We start from the raw sequence: 14,683 nt of genomic DNA, 5'->3' as shown, positions 1-14,683 counted from the left end.
GTACAGTGTTTCCCCTGAAGTAAGACCTAGCCAGACAATCAGCTCTAATGTGTCTTTTGGAGCAAAAATTAATATAAGACCCGATCTTATTTTACTATAAGACCGGGTATAATATAATACTGGGTCTTATATTAATATTTGCTCCAAAAGACACATTAGAGCTGATTGTCCAGCTAGGTCTTATTTTCGGGGAAAAAGGGTAGTAACAGCTGTTTTCTCTACTACCCCATAAGAGCTCCTAATTAAGAGGCTCAGTAAAAGTTGTCCCCTTATATATGTGCAGAAATCACAGTTAAGCTAATACAAACATCAATAACAGCAGCAAAAATTCTCCCCACATCCCCAAGCCAAACTGTGTAAGGAACAGTGCTCACTGGTTCTACTGTACCCCAAACTGATGCTGAAACATTTCTGGGTACCCTGAGGAGGGCTCGGCAATTGGACAAATTTGAGACATACACCATGGCAGTTAAAACATCAAAAGGAGAATCATTACTTAGGTTGGAAAAAATCAAGATCCTTTTATTACAGCATCAGGCATCTGAAAAATCGGTATTTGTTTCAATCAAATTAATTTGGGTTCTGTGAAAGGTCAAATCCTAATCATGGTATTACAGCAATTCTCAGTAAAGAACAGACGTACACAAAAAGAGAATTTGGTTAAGGGGACAAGGCAGAAACTTCTAGCCTCCTACACAGGCAGAGGCACAAAAAACACTGATATCATGAAATTCAAAATGACCACTAACGGGTAACAAAGAATACAACCATAAAGGGCTTTCTTTCACAAAACAGAGAGGTCCCACCCCGCCGACATATTCCCGACCCTCTTGTGCTGGAAAGCCTCCTGGGGACAAAGAACTCAGTGTCACCCAAGGCCACACCACTGTATATGAGTTTTATAGTTAGTAGAAATTGGTTTTCTAATGGATTTCAGCCCATACTTCCAGCTTATCACACTACAAGCCTCTGATAGTCAAAAATATGGAAGGAACAACATGGGGGTATTGAGTGTGGTTAAAATTGATAACATTTCTACATATTGAAAAGTATGTGAGAAATATACATATATATATATATATATATATATATATATATATATATATATATATATACACATATATACTATATTTATGTATACACAGAGGGTGACCAAAAATGTATACACATTTTAAGAAATGAAAAAAACTGTATTAAAATTTAATACTCAATATATACCGATAACAAAAGATGAATACAAGTCATGTTTGACTTCTGCAATTACAAGAGGCGCTCAAAGTGGTTACCATTAGCATAATTTTAATATAGTTTTTGCCTTTCTTAAAATGTATATACATTTTTTGGGGACCCTCTTTTTGGCACCCTCTGTATGTGTGTGCACATATATCTGTGTATGTATATCATGCTGTTAGAGTCTGTCTTAAAAGCTTATCCAACTTCAAGATAGCCAAAAGAGTCAAAGCTTTTGCTGACATCAAGTTGCCATGTTTCCCCGAAAATAAGACCTAGCCGGACCATCAGCTCTAATGCATCTTTTGCAGCAAAAATTAATATAAGACCCGGTCTTATATTATAATATTATATTATGTTAATTATATATTACAGACCGGGTCTTATATTATATTAAAATAAGACCGGGTCTTATATTAATTTTTAAAAAGACGCATTAGGGGCCGGCCCAGTGCCTCAGGCGGTTAGAGCTCCGTGCTCCTAACTCTGAAGGCTGCTGGCTCGATTCCCACATGGGCCCGTGGGCTCTCAACCACAAGGTTGCCAGTTCGATTCCTCGAGTCCCGCAAGGGATGGTGGGCTCTGTCCCCTGCAACTAAGAACATTGAACATGGCACCTTGAGCTGAGCTGCCTCCCGGATGGCTCAGTGGGTTGGAGCACGGGCTCTCAACCACAAGGTTGCCAGTTCGATTCCTTGAGTCCCACAAGGGATGGTGGGCTGCACCCTCTGCAACTAGTAATGGCGACTGGACCTGGAGCTGAGCTGCGCCCTCCACAACTAAGCCTGAAAGGATAACAACTTGACTTGGAAAAAAGTCCTGGAAGTACACACTGTTCCCCAATAAAGTCGTGTTCCCCTTCCCCAATAAAATCTTTTTAAAAAAAAGACACATTAGATCTGATGGTCTAACTAGGTCTTATTTTCGGGGAAACATGGTAGTTTTACACGTACTTAATCATCTCTTTGTCTCCTACAGCGCCTCCAACCTTTACGCTCTTCTCCAGTCCTCAATCTCATTGACTATATTTCTGAGAAGCTGGAGGCCATCTGATACAAGCTGCCTCAATTCCAAGCCTCTCCATCTCAATATGAGCTCATTTCTCTTGAGCTCCCCTCAGGAAAGATCAACCTGTTTTCCAAACGGAATCCTTTCACCTGGGACTTTGAACCAATCTCCATCCCAATTGTTTATGCATATGTTATTTTATCATCATAACCTTATGAAATAGATACTATTATAAATTTCTCAGTCATTATTTCCTCATCTACAACATGGGAATGAATGACTTGCCCAACATTATTGGGCATTAAGTGACAAAGACAGGATTGAAATCTGGGTTTTCTATTTCCAGACTGACTCTATAATTTCCTAATCATCTCTTTGCTCTTACATCAGCACTAACTTCTTCTCCGGTGGTTTAGGTCTCCATTCTCTCATAGCCCTCCCTCACAATCCAGTCCAAAACCCCTGCAACTTTTAAGTATTATCTCCCTACATGTGTTATGTTACGGCATTTAGTATATAGTATGGTGAAGGAGTAAAAGCACAAGTTTGGAACTCAGATAGATGTATGAATTCTGGCTCCATCAAGTTCTAGTCTGTGACCTCAGGTTAAAAATCCTCTCAATGAACCTCAGTTTCCTCAAAAGTAGTTGATGATAATACCAACCTGTTTTGTCTTCCTGGTTAAGTTTTACCATTTCAACATGAGGCGATATATAGTTAGGGGTTAAGAGAATGGGGCTTTTGAGCCAGACTGACAGGGTTTGAATCCTGGATCACTAATTCCAAGTTATGTGATGTCAGGCAGGTCATTGAAACTTTCTGTGCCCTGATTTCCTCATCGGTAAAACGGGCAAGATAATAGTACCTATTTCACAGAGTAGTTATGAGGTTTAAATGAAGTGATACTTGTAGAGCGCCTAGCAGTGTCTAACACATTGTAATACTCAATAAACATTACCTATTAAGTCACTAGATCGTAAGTGCTTTGTGGGCAGGGATGATGACTCACATCTGTATTTCCCATCGCTCATACATCAAAGGCACTTAATAAATACTTATTGATGAATCACATTAGTTAAGTCTAGGACTCCAGATGCTGAAAATTTAAGGCAAAACAAATATTTCCTCCCCATCTTGCTTTTTAGACCATCTGTAAGCACACTGCAGTGAGTGAGCACTATTCAGACTTAACTACCCTAACAATTTTTACTACCAGCAACTCACCTTTACGTTTCTTACGCAAGCTAGCCAATGAACAGATTGCTTGGGTGCTCTGACATTGTAGAAACTGACCACATTGGCAATTTAATATATATATTTTTTTTCCACCCTTGCTTCTCAAAAAGATAAATGAGAGGCTTATTTCTAAATAGCATTCTTTCCAGGATTTAGGTAGCTAAATGAACATCACAGAAATAAAATCATCAGTGGGCTGAATCTTGGACGTCTGTACATTCTCAGAGCAAGAAACCTTTTCATCTGGAAGTCAAGCTGAAAATAAAAGTCTTAAAATCATACATTACCATAATAGCCACAATGGTATAAGAGTTGTAAGAAAAGGTAAATGGCAGACAGTAATTAGGATTAGAAAACATCAATTTCCATGGCACTGAACCTACTTTGACCCAATCCCATCTATTTTCAGACTGGACTTGGGAGTTAGGAGGCTGTCTGTCCACAGCCCCCACTACACAAACTAAGAAAATGGGATAGTCTAAAGAATGCCAAGTTGTGGCAAATCAACCGCTCTTCCACTTTATATTCCACAAGAGATACCCTTGTTTTTCCTTCACAAAATACTAACACCAAGGTACCCCATCACTTTTTATTAACTTAGAAACATCAGGAAATGCAATCACTAATCCCACTTTTTGACTTCAGCCCAAGAGGTAGATGAGGTTAATGATATCAACTACCAAAGAGCAAATATTTTCACGGCAATTCCAAGTCTCTATTTGATTTTTGTTTTTAAATACTGTTTGCCTCTTAACTTATAAGACTGAGCAATTTAAAGAAAATTGTTCTGAGCCTAACCTGAGAAAATGCAGTTATTACAACAGCAAAAACAGTATCACAGTTATCATTTACTGAGCATTTACTTAGGAGTCAGGTACTAAGCTAAAAACATTTGTACCTCACAATAACCCTACTATCATTGTTCCCAAGTTATAGATGACAGTGTAAGAGAGTAAGGCACTTGCCTAAGATCACACAGAGCTATTGGGACAGTGGCACAGGAACCCAGATCTGACTCTAAAGTGGGGGTTGGCAAATGACGGTGGAAGTCTGTTTGTATATGACCCAAGAGCTAAGAACCATTTTTATGTTCTTAAAGGGTTGTAAAAAGAAAAAAACAAAACAAAGAAGAAAATGCAAGAGACACAGAGACCTAGGTGACCCACAAAGTTGACAATATTTACCATCTGGCCATTTGCAGACCTCTTTGTACCTTTTACCACTACATCATACTCTCTCTATAGGAAAGAGGTTTCTGTGATTGGTTCCTTATTTTAACACCATAATACTCATTTGGCATTTAACCAAATTTAAGAGGCCATTATTTTCTTTACACAACCTGTCTACCCAAAAAGGTTAAGTTCCTCAGAGGAGGAATCTTATATTTCTTTGTATTTTCTGGGCATAATACGTAGTAAGCTGATTAGCACATGTTTGTTGAAGACAGTAAATACACCACACAGTCTTATCTGGAGAAATTATATAGAGATGCATAGCTTATCTGGCCAATTTAGCTTAAGGAGTGCTGCAAGTCAAATGTAAAAAAAAAAGAAATATGAAAACCATCTAATATGTCTAAAAACTAAGAATCCTAGGAGCAGAGAGGCTTAGGATGTAATTACCTTAAAAATGAAAAATAAGCCCAAGTTCATGTATTTTCCTGATGCACACAAATGCCTTTCCTTGCTACCCTTGAGATGCACATTCCAGAAGTCTGTATTTACTGGAGAGGGGTGGAGGTGGTGCATGGGGAAATGTCTTTTTGTGCCAAGGCTTCTTCTACCTATCTGCAAGTCTGAGAAACAAAGCTCAACAAGCTCATCAGTTTAAGCCTGTTTCAAATGAAGATAATTTTCACCCATGTACTGCACAGAAAAGACCGTTTGCCTGCATCTCTTCAGTCATATATACCCTCACAGGCATCTTAGACTAAGACAGTCAACAACACGCATCTTTTCCTCTCATGAGGCCCCAGCACAGGCCAAAATGCCTCTGGAGCCCATGGTTTTATTTGCCCGTCTCGCCTCATGACCAAAAAATAGAAATAAGTAAATAAATAAATAACCTCAAAAAAAAAAAAAAAAAAAAAAAAAAGCACACCAAGACCCAAGAATAACTTTATGCCACCAGCAAGTCACACTGCATATGCGTGGGGCTCTTAATTACTGCTTGGCCGGACCTTGCTGATCACGGTATAGTACAACACACTGCTTGGAAGGTCTTTAACTCTTCCGTGTCCTCGCCTCTGTACGCCTGAATTGGAAGGGTCGACCCTACATATGCATATCAGATATTACAAACATAGTACAATACATCAGAACGTCATTAAACAATGTCTAAACCCTCTTTAGCTTCTTTCGCATTGGGGTTTTTACTTGGGCTAAACGGGAGTAAGGTCTTCATTCTCTACCTCGAAAGGACAGGGCGTAGCAAGAACTGGGTGATGGGTAAAGGTGGACTCCGGTTCCAAAAGAACGCCAGGTTCCGAAGAGTAAAGATACTACTGCAGCTTCAATGGACCCTAAACAAACTGACATCCCAGAGAAATGGATCGCTAGGCTGTGTTCCCCTCCCCCAGTCCCCAGCCCAATCCGAGACACCGCACCCACTCCCTTCCGATCCTCAATCCCGGGTCCCAAGCTTAGGAGGCAGAAGCAGGGGGGTGCGGAAGAAAAAAGGGGGTGGGGTCCAAGGGAAAAAAAAAAGGTGCGGGCAGGCAGAGGAAAGGGGGGGTGCGAGGCAGGAAAAATGGGGGCGACGCTGAGAAAATGGGGCGAGGCAGAGAAACGGGGGGCGTAGCAGAAAAAAATGGGAGCGAGGCAGAGAAAAGGAGGTGGGGGGAGGGAGAGACAGAAAATGGAAGAAATCAGAAGGGGAATCCAACGTAGGCTGAGCAGGGCCAGGAGAGGAGGCGAAGCAGCGGGCGGGCAGAGGAAGGGGGAGCGCCAGGGGCGGACGTGGGGGTGAGGCACTTGCCATAAATCATAGCCAGGCCGGTTTCGTGCAGGAAGCGGGCCCGGCGGTGCTTGAAGAGCCAGATCGTGAGAATGGTGAGGGTGAGCAGCAGGATAAAGATGAGCAGGTTGGCGCTGTCCTGCCGGTGGCTCTCCTCAGCTTGCTTCTCGGACACGATCTCCTCGTCCATGGCTCTCGCTGCTCCGCCAGCGCCGTCTGAAGCCCCGGCCCAGCCAAAGACGCCCACTGCGAGGAGCAACCAGAGCGGCCGCGTGAGCCAGCGGGCCCGGGGGCCGCCGCCGCCGCCGCCGACACCGCGGCGGAGGGGCGCCCGCAGCCAGCCGCGCCGAGCCATGACTCCTCCCGCCCCCCACCCCGCTCCTCACCCGCCGCCGCCCGCGGTCGGACCACTCCCCGAGGGATCACGGGAAGGGGGCGGGGCCCTGGGGAAGACGGCCGAGCGCGCGCCGCCGTTGCCGCTCTTAAAGGGGCCGCGAGACTGCCAGCTCGTTCTGCTGGGTTCCTTCACCCTTCTGTCCTCCTCCGCTCCAGCTACCCCCAGCACCTGACCCACACACTCAGGCGCTGCTAGGAAATGAAAGGCCATCAAATATAACCCACTGCCTTCTGGAAAAGGAACCTCAGTTCAGTGTAATCAAGCAGCTGCAGATTGCGCTAGGTCTACTTTGATCCTATTCTTGGAGCTCTCAGGGGAATCCATCTTTCATAACCCATCTCAATATTGACCCCCAGGGTCTCTTAACAGGATAAGAAGTTGTCCCCTTGGGAGTGGCCTAAATTTCCATGTCTGTAATTGAAATCGGATTCTCCTTGTTCGTCCTCATGGGGAAAAAACAACACTGTAGTAGTTCATTAAATGGACTCAGGCAAGGATTATGCATGTGGCTATGTTCAGTTTTCTTTACATGTAAATACCTGATATAAGTCTTCTCTCACATCGGGAACCTGTACAGAGAAACTCATCAATCTCGCAAAGAAGATTCAATCAGTCTGTGTTCAAATTTACCCATGGTCCAAACACGCCCTTCGAAGATTTGGTGTGACCGGTCTCTTCCTCTCCTCTGGCTCCTTTGTCCTGCTATTTTAAAGCAAATCTCACCCGCTCAGAAGTGTCCACCCTGAGAAAGATATCAACCAGGAAGAACTGGTGGGTAACTGCGCTCGAATTTGAAAACATAGCCTAGCAACCATTTCTAAACAGGGACCTCTCACTGCAAGCCACCTGCCACTAACATTGAACAGTTTCTGCCATCTGAGCCAACCCTTATAAAGGAGGTACTGGAATCATATTTCAACCAATAGGACTGAGCCAATCCCTGTCCAATTAGAGCTGTGTAGCTATAGCCTAATTATCATTTTTGCCAACCAGTCAGGACAGTGCTTTTTGGACCAATCAAACTGTGAAGATTTGGAGACTTCATTTGTTGAGGTCTGGCCACTCAGGAACCAGGGTGGGATGAGCTCCCCTCTGGCTGCAGAGCTCTCTTCCCTTGTTCACCAAAAACTGAAGGTTGTGTTTTTCTGGCAGGCAGAGCCAAACAAGCGTGTAATCAGAGAGAGGCCTCAAGCTGTTTGCACTGAATAAAGTTTCCTTCTCCAGCGCACCTCAAATTGGGGATTCCTGTTGATTTTGAACTTGGCACCAACGACCTTTGGTTAACAAGTCACCTTTGACACCATCTTTCCCTTTCCTTCCTCAAATAATATTTTCTCTGTTCTCAGCCTCTCAACCTAGCACACCAGAATTTTCAGTTCTCACCTCTTTGAGAATAGTGGATCCGATTTCCCTCATATTTCTGAGATCACTCCTTAGTCTGTGTGGGCTTTTGTTTTCATTAGACTTTCATTTCTACCTCTACATGAATGAACTGCAAATTCCAAATGTGGGGACAGAGCCCCAGAGAGCAGTTTCTAGGCTCTCGGCCTCACGTGGAAAGATGCTGGCTCAGGTAGTAAGTGGCCATCAGCTGTGGCTAGTTGGCCGTCAGCTGTAACCAGTGAGCCATTGGCCACTAATATAACTGCTGTGGCTATGCTAGCAGAAAGATGGGGGCTAGCAAGAAGATGGTGGCTGAGCCTGCACGTGGAGCAGTGAGGGTTGCGAACAGTGTGGCTCCTGCTTCCTGTGTCTCCAACCCAGCCGCCAGCGAGAATATAGTAGTATGACTTCCCTACCTACGGCTCCATGGGTGTTCCTTTTTGGCCTCACCATATCTTGCGTTCTTATGTGGGGAGCGGGAACAAAGACCCCGCAGGCCGCCCCGCATGACACCAAACCTTGACCTGCAACCCTCCCTTCAGTCCTCTACCTGTTGGATACTGGGTATATATCCTGCTCTGTCTCCTACCATATCAAAAACTAAAAAATTTTTTTTTAAATGAGCTCATTATTTTCCCCTACAAACATGTATTTTTTCTCAATTTTTTTCATACTATCGATGATACTACTATCTATCCAACTCCTATCATTCTGCCTAGAATTCATGATTCTCAAACATCTTCATCTCATGGCCATATAATTTCCTAGCTAAAACAAGTAACATTCAGGCAACTCCAAGCTGTCCTGGTGTAGATTCATTCCCACTAACCAGCTCTTTAAGTTCTGTGAAGACAGGTGAGTTTTAAAACAAAAAGTGGGGTGGCCAGATAGCTCAGTTGGTTAGAGTGCGAGATCTTAACAACAGGGTTGCTGGTTCAAGTCCCACATGGGCCAGTGAGCTGCGCCCTCCACAACTAGACTGAAAACAACGGCTTTACATGGAGCTGATGGGTCCTGGAAAAACACACTGTTCCCCAATAAAAAATAAAATAAAATCCTAGAATGGTGTTTAACTCCATGTTGGTCAAGAACTGTCCTAGTGACTGTGAGCCCATTCTCTCCTCTTAGTACGTGGGTCTGTCTGTGGCTTCCCAAAAAAACCTTATGGCCACTTGTCCCCTGTGCCCTGACTCCAGCCTAACCACACTACCCTGTTCACACAGGGATGGGCTTTGTATATGCAAGAACCCCAGGTGAGGATCCTTCCCAGCCCCAGCACTGCCCCCTTTCCAGACCCATCTTGGTCACCCCAGAAGACTAGCAAAGGAGTTTCCCTGGTTCTTCAGGCCTAATCACCCAATCCAAGGCTGTTTTGCCTCAGCACGAAACCATTTTTCCTTCTCCTAGTGTTGGAAACTTGAAAAAAACGAAGTCACAGATTGCTTGCCTGACTGGTTGGCAAGTCTTCAAGCCTCAGATGCTACCTCTGTTTATGTTACCCCAGCAATTTAGTAGGCAACCCAGCAACCTCTTTATCAGAGTTCCAGGAGGAATACTGAGATGGCAATAATTCTACCAAGTGGGCCAATCCCCATGAGCCCTCAGCTCCCCTCAGAATATACTTATCTCTCAACCCAACACTGCTTTATGCTTCTGACTCTCGCCTCCCAGTTTCTCCTCTCACTACTGCCCTCCCTACCAAGCCTCATCGTGTGCTCTCTGGAATGCCCTCCATTATGAACAAAATATTCAACCCTCTCAGTTGCTGCGTTGATGCTTCCTCCATCTCCTTTTACTAGTACCCGAATCTCGTCCAGGACATCACATGCTCTGAAGTTGTTTCAAGTGGAGGATGCTCATTTCCTCACCACTCCACTGTCCTACACACACACACACACACACACACACACACACACAACTCACACCCTGTATCATGTGGCCTGAAGAAGGAGTTGGCACTTGACTCACTCCCCATTGTCATTCCAAGCTCATTACTCTTCCACCCTTCACTGAAGCTCCAACAACCTCTCCTGTCCTTGGTGCAGTCATCTAATGTCTTCCTGGTCACTCCCACACTTTCACAGAGGACTTGGGCATATAGTTCAGCTTCCTCTTTCCTACCCACCTCCCTCCACCCCAATCTTGTCATCGTCTTGGGTGACTTCCATACTAATACAGACAAGTCACCTGGAATTCGAAACTTGCCTCCTTTTTCACTGGGAAAATCAAGATCCTCAAGAAAATAGTCCTCACCTTCATTACTCTGCAATCTACTTAAATATCCCATCAGTGCCCATCCTTTCTTTCTCCCCTCTGGGCTTAGTGGAAGAGGTTTCCTCCTCCCTATGAATCTGACTCAGTCTGTACTCTGCAGTCCATCATCTCCTTCCTGCCTCTGCTAGGATCTACTCCAACAATCGTCTCCCAAAGAAAAGAGGGTAGAAAAAGAACGAGTCTTAGGGCAGTAGTATGGCGAATGACTGTATTTAAGAAGTAGAACAAACAAAAACTAGGTCACAACTATCAGTTAGAACCCAGCATAATTATGCTGGAGTTTTCAGTTTATTTCCTAAACATACCAGCCCAATGTGCTAAAAAAGCAAATAAGATTTTCTGTGTCATTTTCGGTATCAAGTCTATTTGAAATGAATAATCATATTAACCTCAGACAAGTAACCTAGGATACTTTGTGCAGATGTGGTAATGAAACCCAAGAGAGATATTAGTAAATCTGGAAATGATCCAGAGGAGAGCAATTAAAATAATCAGGGGCCGGCCGGGTGGCTCAGGCGGTTGGAGCTCCGTGCTCCTAACTCCAAAGGCTGCCGGTTTGATACCCACATGGGCCAGTGGGCTCTTAACCACAAGGTTGCCAGTTCGATTCCTCGAGTCCCGCAAGGGATGATGGGCAGCGCCCCCTGCAACTAAGATTGAACACGGCACCTTGAGCTGAACAGCCACTGAGCTCCCAGATGGCTCAGTAGGTTGGAGCGCATCCTCTCAACCACAAGGTTGTCGGTTTGACTCCCATAAGGGATGGTGGGCTGTGCCCCCTGCAACTAGCAACGTCAACTGGACCTGGAGCTGAGATGAGCCCTCCACAACTAAGATTGAAAGGACAACAACTTGACTTGGGAAAAAAAAAAGTCCCGGAAGTACACACTGTTCCCTAATACAGTCCTGTTCCCCTTCCCCAATAAAATCTTTAAAAAAAATAATCAAAGGGGAGCAGCAATGATGTTTTAGGAAAGACTAAAGGGATAAAGAAACTCTTCAGTGTGGAAAAACAACTAGAAGAGTCAACAGCAGCAACAACAGCAATAATAATAACGGTTAACATTTATTGAGTGCTCACTATGTGTACGATTATTCTAAACAGCTTATTTGTATCGTCTCAATCCTGACAACAATCTTATCAGGAAGAACTATTATTATCCCCACTTTACAGATGGGGAAACTGAGGCACAGTGAAGTTAGGTAACTTATCCAATCTCCCAGACATAGTAAAACAGAAGCCATTATTCAAACCAAATCTGATTTAGAGCATATGCTTTTAGTATGCATGGTAGTATGTACCTTACAGCAAACAAATCTTAAAGATATGAATCAAGTAACCACAGTTTTGTTTACCAAGATTCAAAACTCTAAATACCAAGAAACCACTTGATGCTTTAAGAGAAATACATTGTTTTGTCGTTTGAATTTCTTACATTGAGTACATGTTACTTTTATAAAGAAAAAAATTAAGAGGATGCAATTTCAATATAAATATTGAAAATACTAGTTTATTCAAAAGGTAGTAAACTTCCAGAATTTGTTACCCAGGGAAGTTGTCATAAGTATAAACAGTTTTGAAAGAAAGCTTTAGTACTCACAATAGACATATTCCTCTTATGGATATCTATCATAGTCAGGAATGTGTTCCTAAGGAAAGTGGAGTTTTGAACCAGGTAGGAAAGAACAGAGTGTGCTAGATGGAGGGAGAATCTGTATGGAAAAGAGAGATGGATTAGTGGTGCATAAAGTTACTCGTCTAGTTGAGTGGCATGTAACAAAGTTAATTAACTTGAAGACAATTCTGGAATTGCAGTGGTTTCTCTTTTCAACAGACTATTCTGGGAAAAGCAGATGAGTCTTCATAAATGACATCTGGGTAGGAAACACTTTAAAGATCATTATCCCCACCTTTAACAACACCCACAACATTTATCCATTGTGCATATGGAAAATGGCTGTTTCTCTGGGAAAACTAAAAGCACTTCTGGGGTCACCTAGGAATTTAAAAGCTCTTTCTCATGAAGTTTGACTTTTGTTCCAAGAGCTCCTTAAAACAGTGCTGCCACTAGCTTTATCTTGCACCTTTGAGATGAACTCTGACCTAGACAACAGTGTAAGAGTGGACCCAAGGTACTTATTTGAATGATACAGTCTGTGGTAACTGTAACTACAAATACCTTGGCTTCCCCTTAGGTTGGAATCCACAAATAAGACAATTAAAATCCCACTCCATGAATATGAGTTAACCACTTACTTCTAGAAAATGTGAAACCAGCCTAGTTTCTTTTATCCTCAGTACATGGGTAAGAGATTCAAAGGAAGAGAGTGGGGAATGCACTTTAAGAGGGTAATGGAGAAAATAAAATCTAATGCCTGGACACAGGTCACTTCCCTGAAGAGTAGCGTAATGTGTTAGTCGCCTATACAAATATCAGATTCCTTACTGGCTCTCTCTTTTTTTCTATAATCTCATCTTTTGAAAAGAAAGGAACAAGATCTTAACTCTTTTAAGAAACCTCCTAATCATTTTCTGCTTCAGATAAATTAAGATTAAAAAGGGTGATTTAATAGGGTACCTGAAAAGACTAATTTCAATTTCACCATTATAAAAGCTAAAACAAAGTTTTAAGATTTTTTTTCTGCTCAACTATCTTTTCTATCTTGTTACCTCCCAGGGGTGGAGAAGGAAGTACTTTCCTGTAAAGTAGAGAGAGATTATTTCCTGGTTCTCCCTGATTGTGAGGTTTATAAATAGAACTACATTTGTAAGGAAGACATTATACTATACTTGACATTGACCAAGTGCTGTGTCAAATCTTCACTTAGAAGAAATTGGAGCATCTCCACAGAAAAATAATGACCATAATTAATGGTTGGAAAATGAGATCCAGGACAAAAACTATATAGATTAAATTGAGGAAATCTGATCATTCTTAGAGGTCTTCTTTATTTTCTATTTTTTCAGCTTTGAGTTAGCTCAAGTATATCAGAAAATGTTTATCATCAATCAATGGGTTATAAAAATTTAAGAGAGCTTACAAGTCCATAGGGATTTTTGAACCCAATTCAAATTAATGGAAGGACTCTATAGAGATCCTTTCAAACAAGGGCACACCCCTCCTCCATTCTTTGCCATAATTTATCAATTCGTTTAGCAAACACTTATTTGTATGCCTCTCATACGACAGGAAATGTTCTAGACATAGACAGAAATCTGTGTCTTGCAACTTACATTTATCAGTGGAGTAAGAGAGACAGTAAGCAATAATAACACAACAAATGCAATAAATAGGTAAATTACAGAGTATGTTATATGTTGATAAAAGTGGATCAGAAATGGGAAGATTGCAAATTTAAAAGAGGTGGTGAGGATAGGCATCTTCAAGTAAGTGAGTGAGCAAATTGGTGCAGCTAAAACGTAGAATTCTGACAGAGGGGAAAGAATGGTGATCACATTATGCGTTTACCTTGTGATACGCAGTTTACAACCCTGTGCCAGTCAGAGAGCACTGGAGGGATTGGTGCAGAGTTTGGGGGAAAGGGACAAATTCTATTTTGGCCATATTACGTTTGAAGTGCCACCGGATAGAAATAAATGGCCAGCAAGTAGTCGGAAATGCAGATCTGGAGCTGAGGAGAGATTAGAGATAGAGATGTTGACTTGGAATCACTGTGATATCTCTGATGACTGAAGCGGTGGAAATGAATAGGTGAGCTCACCGAAGAGCAGAGTGAAAAGAGGTCAAGGGGTGAACCTTACTATTGAATGTCTACATTTTAGGGGATGAAAACAAAGAAAAATTTTGAAAGAAGTGTGCATTTTATTCTAATCAGAGAGAGAGAGAGAGAGACAGAGAGAGACAGAGAGAGACAGAGACAAGATGGGCCCGAGTTGTTAGCATCCTTTTATTCCTCCCCTTTCATTTCTCCCTAAAGTAAACTGATTCTTTTCATGACAAAACACTCCCGCTGCGCTACACCCCTTTGGGCGCCAATCCTTCTTAAAGACCTTTTGAAGGTAAGGAGAAGGAAACTAACTCTTGCTGTGAGCATCCCCCCTAAGCGTGCCACGTGTTTGAGGCTCCAAATCCCAGGCTGTTTTCCTTTGCTTTCACATTCTTGCCTCCTTCAGTAGTGCGGGTTCCCAAAGGACTGAAGCATAGGAAAAGCCAACAGAAAACAAAGAACACAGCTTGG

At 42.7% G+C, this 14,683-nt stretch overlaps 1 protein-coding gene across 2 annotated transcripts in view; it reads right to left on the bottom strand.

Moving 5' to 3' along the window:
• SLC9A6 (solute carrier family 9 member A6) overlaps positions 1–6,809 on the bottom strand; it is a 50,392-nt gene extending 43,583 nt beyond the window's left edge. For both annotated transcript variants that reach the window (XM_019714667.3, XM_019714669.3), the window contains exon 1: positions 6,451–6,809. In XM_019714667.3, the coding sequence (XP_019570226.2) occupies positions 6,451–6,784 (334 nt within the window). In that variant the 5' untranslated portion in view covers positions 6,785–6,809. The remainder of the gene's footprint in view (positions 1–6,450) is intronic.
• Between the last annotated feature and the right edge of the window lie 7,874 nt (positions 6,810–14,683).

The sequence above is a fragment of the Rhinolophus sinicus genome, chromosome 18, assembly GCF_057876585.1.
Source record: "Rhinolophus sinicus isolate RSI-liver-muscle chromosome 18, RSI-T2T, whole genome shotgun sequence".
Classification (NCBI taxonomy): Eukaryota; Metazoa; Chordata; class Mammalia; order Chiroptera; family Rhinolophidae; genus Rhinolophus; species Rhinolophus sinicus.
Note: the sequence above shows the minus strand (reverse complement) of the source record. Positions and strands in the feature narration are given on the sequence as shown.